The following is a 9,783-nucleotide window of genomic DNA, read 5'->3' as shown; positions in this document are numbered from 1 at the left end:
GTCACATGATCATCAGCTACAAGGGTTAGTGTGAGTCACATGATCATCAGCTACAAGGGTTAGTGTGAGAGGCATGATCATCAGCTACAAGGGTTAGTGTGAGTCACATGATCATCAGCTATAAGGGTTAGTGTGAGACTGCAGAACATGAGGCACCTGTTACTTCCAGGGAGGTCATACTCACTCACACTCACACACTGATATGCTCATACTCACTCACACTTACATGCTCATACTCAGTCATACTCATTAGTATGCACTTCTGCTCACTCATACTCACTAGTATTCACTCTTACTCACTCTTACTGTCTGTGCTTCTCTCTCTGTAGACTCAGCCAATCAGCCCCTCGCTGCTCCCCTGCTCACACTGCCTTCCAGGAAACGGTGAGCCCTGCAGCCAGACTGTACGTGTGCGCGTGCGTGCGTGCGTGTGTGTGTGTGTGTGTATGCGTCAGTGTGTGCGCGTGCATGCCTGAGTGTGTGTGTGTGTGTGTGTGTGTGTGTGCGTGTGTGTTTCTGCATGAGTGTGTGGACCGCGCGTACGTGTGTTTCTGCGTGAGTGTGTGGACCGCGCGTACGTGTGTTTCTGTGCGAGTGTGTGGACCGCGCGTACGTGTGTTTCTGTGCGAGTGTGTGGACGCGCGTACGTGTGTTTCTGCTGCGTGTGTGCGCGCGTGTGTGTTTCTGCGTGCGTGTGTGGACCGCGCGTATGTTTCTGCGTGAGGTGTGGACGCGCGTAGGTGTTTCTGTGCGTGTGTGGACGCGCGTACGTGTGTTTCTGCGTGAGTGTGTGGACCGCGCGTACGTGTGTTCTGGTGCGTGTGTGGACCGCGCGTACGTGTGTTTCTTCTGCGTGCGTGTGTGGACCGCGCGTACGTGTGTTTCTGCGTGAGTGTGTGGACCGCGCGTACGCGTGTTTCTGCGTGAGTGTGTGGACCGCGCGTAAACAGCGGGGCTCTGTGCGTCCTCAGAAACGTGCAGTACTACGAGAAGGTGTCGGACCCGCTGGACCTGAGCACCATCGAGAAGCAGATCCTCACCGGCCACTACAAGACCGTGGAGGCCTTCGACACCGACATGCTCAAAGTCTTCCGCAACGCTGAGGTGCGCCCTGCTCAGTGACCAGTGTCCAAAATACTAATACCCCACCCACCCACCCCTGGGCCCCCAGTGCCCACCCACCCACCCCTGAGCCCCCAATGCCCACCCACCCCTGGGCCCCCAGTGCCCACCCACCCCTGGGCCCCCAATGCCCACCCACCCACCCCTGGGCCCCCAGTGTCCCACCCACCCACCCCTGGGCCCCCAATGCCCACCCACCCACCCCTGGGCCCCCAATGCCCACCCACCCACCCCTGGGCCCCCAATGCACACCCACCCACCCCTGAGCCCCCAATGCCACACCCACCCCTGGGCCCCCAGTGCCCCACCCCCCACCCCTGAGCCCCCAATGCCCACACCCACACCACCCCTGGGCCCCCAATGCCCCACCCACCCACCCCTGGGCCCCCAATGCCCCCCCCCACCCCTGGGCCCCCAATGCCCACCCACCCCTGAGCCCCCAGTGCCCGCCTGCCCACCCCTGGGTAGAGTAGGAGTAGGAGTCAGAGGAGCACCCTCAGAGAGGGGAGGAATCCCAGCATGCACTGCTCTCCCTGTGCCTCTGACTCCATTAGTGCACCTGTAAGTGTTCATATGAAGACTCATTGCTCTCTGTCTCGGCACCACCGTCCAGTGTAGTTCATTTCAGCGGCGCGTAGCTGGGCCGTTCTCTGGGTTGTTAAGCTGTCGTGCTCGTTACCGTTTGGTCACTTTGGTTGAGTTCTCCATGCAGGTTTTAATCATTTCCTGGCTAAGCTCAACCAATCAGAGAGTCCGTTAAATGGCATTAGGGCTGCTCCTTTGCCATGGCTAAGTAAGCCCAGCCAATCAGAGAGCCCATTAAATGAGAGTAGTGCTGATTCTTTGCCATGGCTGAGTAAGCCCGGCCAATCAGAGAGCCCGTTAAATGACATCAGTGCTGCTCCTTTTCCATGGCTGAGTGAGCCCAGCCAATCAGAGAGTCCGTTAAAAGCCCGTTGAATAAGCCAAGCCAATCAGAGAGCCCGTTAAATGACATCAGTGCCGCTCCTTTTCCATGGCTGAGTAAGCGCAGCCAATCAGAGAGTCCGTTAAATGACATTAGTGCTGCTCCTTTGCCATGGCTGAGTAAGCTCAGCGAATCAGAGAGCCCGTTAAAAGCCCGTTGAATAAGCCCGGCCAATCCGAGAGCCCGTTAAGTGACGCTAACGCTCCTCCCGTCTTCCCGGAGCAGAAGTTCTACGGCCGCAAGTCTTCCGTGGGGCGGGACGTGTGCCGCCTGCGCAAGGCCTACTACGGGGCGCGGCACGAGGCCGCCGTCCAGATCGACGAGATCGTGGGCGAGACCGCCAGCGAGGCCGACAGCTCCGACTCGCTGGAGCGGGACCACGCCCACCACCCCGCCGGGGGCGGCGCCGGCCCCCACGACAAGGACGACGACGTCATCCGCTGCATCTGCGGCATGTACAAGGACGAGGGGCTGATGATCCAGTGCGAGAAGTGCATGGTGAGAGAGGGGGAGAGAAGGAGGGAGGGAGGGAGGGAGGGAGGGAGGGAGAGCAAGAGGGAGGGAGGGAGGGAGGGAGGGAGGGAGGGAGGGTGGGAGGGAGGGAGAGCACAGAGGAGGGAGGGAGGGAGGAGAGGGAGAGGGAGGAGGAGAGGGAGAGAGGGAGGAAGGGAGAGAAGATTTAATAATGAGAGTCATGGAAGACTGTAAACAAGAAGAGAAGTGAAATAAACAGCAAAACGAAAGAATCGAATCAAATCGAAAGTCGAATTGAATCTAAACTTTCATACAGCGCCTTTAATGAAGTTTGCAATACAGAGTTCCTCAGAGTAATTAAGATAAGAAGTAAGGAAAGCAATAAAAGCAGTAAAACAAATCAGTGTGGGTCGAACTAAAAGTATAATTAACTAATTAATGAATAAAAATATATAATAAAGACATCCTTGTGAAAAGGTTCAGCTAAAAACCTGTTTTAAGACTTTGTTTAAAAACGCGGATAGGGAAGAATGATTGGACGGAGGGAGGAGATAGGAGGCGGTAAAGGGAGATGGAGAGGGAGAGAAGGCAGAAGAGGGATGGAGAGAGAGACAGATTTAAAGGGTGAAGTGACTCAGCGTTACGGAGGTGTCTGTCCGTGTGGGGAGGGGAGGCGCTGCCAAAGTTTTTCCAGAGCGTCCGTTCGGGGCGGTGTTTGGCTGCTCTGGGCTGCCGGAGGGTTGATTTGTGTGGAAGTGTGGGGGGAGTGTGGATAGCCCCTGTCCCCGATGTGTTAGTCAGCACTATTTACGGCCTTTAGCCTGACGTACCCCCACACCCCCCCCACCACAAATCTTGTGTGTTTGCAGCCACTTATCATCAGCTGTGGACAGACTGGGGGGGGCGGGGGGGTAATGGATTGTGCTGGGGAGCAACGATGCTGCTTGGGATGTGTTAATGATACAGGGCATCCCCTCCACTCTCTCCCTCTCTCTCTCTCTCTCCTGCTGTCTCTCCCTCCCTCCCTCTCCCTTTTCTTCTCTCTCCATCTCTCCCCTCTTTCCCCATCTCTCCCCTCTCTCCCTTTCCTTCTCTGTCCATCGCTCCCCTCTTTCCCTATCTCCCCCCTTCTCTCTCTCTCCTCTCTCTCCCCCTCCCTCTCACTTTCCTTCTCTTTCCATCTCTCCCCTCTCTATCCCTCCCTCTCTCACCCTTCCTTTCCCTCTCTCCCTCCCTCTACCCCCCTCTGCTCCATCCCTCTCTCTTGCCCTCCCCCCTCTTCCCCCTCTCTCTCTCTCTCTCTCTCCCCCCCTCCGCTCCCTCCCTCTCTCCCTCTCTCTCCCCTCTCCCCCCCCCCCCAGGCGTGGCAGCACTGTGACTGCATGCGGGTGCAGGCGGACGTGGAGCACTACCTGTGCGAGCAGTGTGACCCCCGCCCCGTGGACAGGGTAGGCCCGCGCTCCTCCCGCCGGACCCCCCGAGCCCCGCCCCGCCCCGCCCCTCCACTGTGGCACACCCATCCCACCATTTAATTTCCGCCAAAACCGCTTAGAAACACCCGTTAGACACAGCGTGCTGCCGTTCAGCCACGGCTCGGTGCGTGAGCCTGTTAGCCATGCAGACAGAGAGCAAGAATGTACGAGTTTATATCACTGGCCTAAGTGACTGTCGTACAGTAACAGGGGTGGGAAGTCCAGGTTCAGACACTAAAAGTCCGCCCCAGTATTTTGTTCCAACCACCTGGATTTGCTAATTAGCTCAGTTCTTCAGCCAGGAGGTGGAACTAATTGGTGAGACCAGCTGGCTGAGTTCATGGGTGGAAGAAACACACGGCAGGACTTCTGCTTTCTGACTCCTGGACTTTCCACCTCTGTATAGTAGTCGGTTAAATGAAAAGTGTAGCAGTTTTATGATAATGTCGTACAGTGTAGTCAGTACAGTGTATGCGATGAATACAGTGATTTTCTTGTCTTATAATTTTTGTTTTTTCCCCGCATTCCTGTTACATCCGAGGTATGCAGCAGCGTTACCGCTGCTCCTGAGCACCAGGTCATTATCACTGTACACTCCTATATAGCACGCTGCTAGCGCTGCTGCTACACCAGGGTCATTATCACTGTTACACTCCTATATGAGCAGCGTTAGCGCTGCTGCTACACCAGGGTCATTATCACTGTTACACTCCTATATGAGCAGCGTTAGCGCTGCTGCTACACCAGGGTCATTATCACTGTTACACTCCTATATGAGCAGCGTTAGCGCTGCTGCTACACCAGGGCCATTATCACTGTTACACTCCTATATGAGCAGCGTTAGCGCTGCTGCTACACCAGGGCCATTATCACTGTTACACTCCTATATGAGCAGCGTTAGCGCTCCTGCTACACCAGGGTCATTATCACTGTTACACTCCTATATGAGCAGCGTTAGCGCTGCTGCTACACCAGGTATATGTTCTTTACGTATTTCACGGTATTATCATTTACTCCTATATGAGCAGCGTTAGCGCTGCTGCTACACCAGGGTCATTATCACTGTTACACTCCTATATGAGCAGCGTTAGCGCTGCTGCTACACCAGGGTCATTATCACTGTTACACTCCTATATGAGCAGCGTTAGCGCTGCTGCTACACCAGGGTCATTATCACTGTTACACTCCTATATGAGCAGCGTTAGCGCTGCTGCTACACCAGGGTCATTATCACTGTTACACTCCTATATGAGCAGCGTTAGCGCTGCTGCTACACCAGGGTCATTATCACTGTTACACTCCTATATGAGCAGCGTTAGCGCTGCTGCTACACCAGGGCCATTATCACTGTTACACTCCTATATGAGCAGCGTTAGCACTGCTGCTACACCAGGGTCATTATCACTGTCACACTCCTATATGAGCAGCGTTAGCACTGCTGCTACACCAGGGTCATTATCACTGTTACACTCCTATATGAGCAGCGTTAGCACTGCTGCTACACCAGGGTCATTATCACTGTTACACTCCTATATGAGCAGCGTTAGCGCTGCTGCTACACCAGGGTCATTATCACACTCCTATATGAGCAGCGTTAGCGCTGCTGCTACACCAGGGTCATTATCACTGTTACACTCCTATATGAGCAGCGTTAGCGCTGCTGCTACACCAGGGTCATTATCACTGTTACACTCCTATATGAGCAGCGTTAGCGCTGCTGCTACACCAGGGTCATTATCACTGTTACACTCCTATATGAGCAGCGTTAGCGCTGCTGCTACACCAGGGTCATTATCACTGTTACACTCCTATATGAGCAGCGTTAGCGCTGCTGCTACACCAGGGTCATTATCACTGTTACACTCCTATATGAGCAGCGTTAGCGCTGCTGCTACACCATTATATTTCATATACTGTATTTCATATACTATCATCATATTTTAACGTGTCGTGTGGGGTAAGGGTGTCAACGTGCGCGTGTCTTGTGCAGGGGACTCGGTGTACCTGATGCGGGACAGTCGGCGCACCCCAGACGGCCAGCCTGTCAGGCAGTCCTACCGCCTCCTATCCCACGTCAACAGGGAGAAACTGGACATCTTCCGCATCGAGAAACTCTGGAAGAACGAGAAGTAAGGAAGGGGGGGGGGGGGGTGTGGCAGAGAGGGGGCGCCCCTTTTCTTTGGTAATAAACAGAGTGGAAGAGTGAAACCCAGGCTTTAGTTCAGGGGTGTCAAACTCGAGGGCCGCAGTATCTTCTGGTTTTCGGTGTGTTTCAGCATAAGTGATTATTTTAAGTCATTAATTGGCTAGAGTCCACAAACTTTGTTCTCATGGCTTAAATTGACTGTTGACTGAAAGGAAACTACAAGTACCAGCAGGCACTGCAGCCCTCCAGTTGTCGGACACCTCTGCTTTAGTTTTTCTTAGTAATCTCGGGGAAGTAAAGCAGTGGAGACACACTCATGCAGGGTGACTCGGATCATTTTCACCGCTAACACATTTTCCCTCGCTCCTCTGCCCCGCCCCTTTTTCCTGCACCTCCAGGGGCGAGCGGTTTGCGTTCGGCCATCACTACTTCCGCCCCCACGAGACCCACCACTCCCCGTCCCGCCGCTTCTACCACAACGAGCTGTTCCGCGTGCCGCTCTACGAGATCATCCCGCTGGAGGCCGTGGTGGGAATGTGCTGCGTCCTCGACCTCTACACCTACTGCAAGGGTGAGACTTTATACACAGTCCCTAACCCTCGCCAACTCACATACACAGCCTGTACACCTACTGCAAGGGTGAGACTTTATACACAGTCCCTAACCCTCGCCAACTCACATACACAGCCTGTACACCTACTGCAAGGGTGAGACTTTATACACAGTCCCTAACCCTCTCCAACTCACATACACAGCCTGTACACCTACTGCAAGGGTGAGACTTTATACACAGCCCCTAACCCTCGCCAAGTCACATACACAGCCTGTACACCTACTGCAAGGGTGAGACTTTATACACAGCCCCTAACCCTCGCCAGCTCACATACACAGCCTGTAAACCTAATGCAAGGGTGAGACCGCACACCTACTATGTGGGGTACAGAAACCACACATGGAGGAGACCTTGCGGTCGTACACTTCTCATGTGCTGCTGCCTGTGTTCGGCGTGCAGAGAGTTTAACTGACTCTCCTCTCCTCCCTCCATCCCTCCTTCCCTCCCTCCCTCTCGCTCAGGCCGGCCGAAGGGCGTGCGAGAGCAGGACGTGTACATCTGCGACTACCGCCTGGACAAGTCCGCGCACCTCTTCTACAAGATCCACCGCAACCGCTACCCCATCTGCACCAAGCCCTACGCCTTCAACCACTTCCCCAAGAGGCTGGCCCCCAAGAGGGACTTCTCTGTGAGCGAGGGGGCGGAGGGGGGGCGGGGCACCGAGGGGGCACCGAGGGGGTACCGAGGGGGCGGGGAGGGTTTGGGGGTTTCTCCTAAATCATGCTACATATTAGACATTGTAGGAAGGAAACATGGTAACTTCGTATTGATATTAATGATTATGAAATGCAAGTTAACAAAAGCAGTTCCAAAAAAGGGTATTGTTGCCTAGCTGTGGTCTCACAATGCTATGCTGTAGTTGTTGACTCTGTGTGTTTGTGTTCCTGTGTGTAGTTTCTCTTGCTGACTGTGTGTGTTTGTGTTCCTGTGTGTAGTTTCTCTTGCTGACCCTGTGTGTGTTTGTGTTCCTGTGTGTAGTTTCTCGTGCTGACTGTGTGTGTGTTTGTGTTCCTGTGTGTAGTTTCTCTAGCTGACTGTGTGTGTGTTTGTGTTCCTGTGTGTAGTTTCTCTAGCTGACTGTGTGGTGTTTGTGTTCCTGTGTGTAGTTTCTCTAGCTGACTGTGTGTGTGTTTGTGTTCCTGTGTGTAGTTTCTCTAGCTGACTGTGTGTGTGTTTGTGTTCCTGTGTGTAGTTTCTCTAGCTGACTGTGTGTGTGTTTGTGCTCCTGTGTGTAGTTTCTCTAGCTGACTGTGTGTGTGTTTGTGTTCCTGTGTGTAGTTTCTCTAGCTGACTGTGTGTGTGTTTGTGTTCCTGTGTGTAGTTTCTCTAGCTGACTGTGTGTGTGTTTGTGTTCCTGTGTGTAGTTTCTCTAGCTGACTGTGTGTGTGTTTGTGTTCCTGTGTGTAGTTTCTCTAGCTGACTGTGTGTGTGTTTGTGTTCCTGTGTGTAGTTTCTCTTGCTGACCCTGTGTGTGTTTGTGTTCCTGTGTGTAGTTTCTCGTGCTGACTGTGTGTGTTTGTGTTCCTGTGTGTAGTTTCTCTTGCTGACTGTGTGTGTGTTTGTGTTCCTGTGTGTAGTTTCTCTTGCTGACTCTGTGTGTGTTTGTGTTCCTGTGTGTAGTTTCTCTAGCTGACTCTGTGTGTGTTTGTGTTCCTGTGTGTAGTTTCTCTTGCTGACTCTGTGTGTGTTTGTGTTCCTGTGTGTAGTTTCTCTAGCTGACTCTGTGTGTGTTTGTGTTCCTGTGTGTAGTTTCTCTTGCTGACTCTGTGTGTGTTTGTGTTCCTGTGTGTAGTTTCTCTAGCTGACTCTGTGTGTAGTTTCTCTAGCTGACTCTGTGTGTGTTTGTGTTCCTGTGTGTAGTTTCTCTTGCTGACCCTGTGTGTGTTTGTGTTCCTGTGTGTAGTTTCTCTAGCTGACTGTGTGTGTTTGTGTTCCGGTGTGTAGTTTCTCTTGCTGACTGTGTGTGTGTTTGTGTTCCTGTGTGTAGTTTCTCTTGCTGACTCTGTGTGTAGTTTCTCTAGCTGACTGTGTGTGTGTTTGTGTTCCTGTGTGTAGTTTCTCTAGCTGACTGTGTGTGTGTTTGTGTTCCTGTGTGTAGTTTCTCTAGCTGACTCTGTGTGTGTTTGTGTTCCTGTGTGTAGTTTCTCTTGCTGACTCTGTGTGTGTTTGTGTTCCTGTGTGTAGTTTCTCTAGCTGACTGTGTGTGTGTTTGTGTTCCTGTGTGTAGTTTCTCGTGCTGACTGTGTGTGTAGTTTCTCTAGCTGACTGTGTGTGTGTTTGTGCTCCTGTGTGTAGTTTCTCTAGCTGACTGTGTGTGTGTTTGTGCTCCTGTGTGTAGTTTCTCTAGCTGACTGTGTGTGTGTTTGTGCTCCTCCAGCCTCACTACGTCCCAGACAACTACAAGCGGAACGGGGGCCGTTCGGCCTGGAAGAGCGAGCGGCCCAAGCTGGCGTGCAAGGAGGGCGGGGCCGCCTGCGTGGGCGCGGCCGGCTGCGAGGACGGCTCCTCCCCCGGGGACGCGGTGCCGTGCGACGGGGGCGGAGCCTCCCGACCCGACGGCGAGGAGGCGGCGGCGGCGGCGGCGGCGAGGGAGGGGGACTCGGATCTCCCCTCCAGGGAAACCCCGCCCCCGGCCGTCCCCGCCCACCCGACCCCGCCCCCTCTCCCCCAGCCCCCGGCGGAGCGGGAGGCGGCGGAGGAGGAGGACGAGGAGGAGGAGGAGCGGGGGGAGCCGGAGGAAGGGTCGGCGGAGCGGGGGGAGGCGCTGGAGCCCCCCTCGCCCTCCCTGCTGCACTCGGAGGTGGAGAAGAGGGAGGCGCAGAGGGAGCGACTCAACAAGATCCTCCTCAACCTCCTGCACAGAACCCCCAGCAAGAACGGTGAGGCCCACGTCGCCCCGGCAACGCCACACCGTACCAAACCTCCTGCACATCTCCCAGCAACACCGTACCAAACCACCTGCACATCTCCCAGTAACACCATACCAAAC

General features: G+C 54.2%; 1 protein-coding gene across 1 annotated transcript in view; it reads left to right on the top strand.

The window, feature by feature from the left end:
• The window catches only part of ash1l (ash1 (absent, small, or homeotic)-like (Drosophila)), a 49,876-nt gene that overhangs the window by 36,073 nt on the left and 4,020 nt on the right, over nucleotides 1–9,783 (top strand). The window contains exons 18-27 of the mRNA XM_064345623.1: nucleotides 330–384; nucleotides 972–1,104; nucleotides 2,315–2,587; nucleotides 3,925–4,011; nucleotides 4,150–4,159; nucleotides 4,931–4,954; nucleotides 6,026–6,164; nucleotides 6,580–6,752; nucleotides 7,256–7,422; nucleotides 9,172–9,673. Of these exons, the coding sequence (XP_064201693.1) occupies nucleotides 330–384; nucleotides 972–1,104; nucleotides 2,315–2,587; nucleotides 3,925–4,011; nucleotides 4,150–4,159; nucleotides 4,931–4,954; nucleotides 6,026–6,164; nucleotides 6,580–6,752; nucleotides 7,256–7,422; nucleotides 9,172–9,673 (1,563 nt within the window). The remainder of the gene's footprint in view (nucleotides 1–329; nucleotides 385–971; nucleotides 1,105–2,314; nucleotides 2,588–3,924; nucleotides 4,012–4,149; nucleotides 4,160–4,930; nucleotides 4,955–6,025; nucleotides 6,165–6,579; nucleotides 6,753–7,255; nucleotides 7,423–9,171; nucleotides 9,674–9,783) is intronic.

This window comes from Anguilla rostrata, chromosome 8 (genome assembly GCF_018555375.3).
Source record: "Anguilla rostrata isolate EN2019 chromosome 8, ASM1855537v3, whole genome shotgun sequence".
Taxonomy (NCBI): domain Eukaryota; kingdom Metazoa; phylum Chordata; class Actinopteri; order Anguilliformes; family Anguillidae; genus Anguilla; species Anguilla rostrata.
This window is presented reverse-complemented; position numbering and strand designations above follow the sequence as displayed.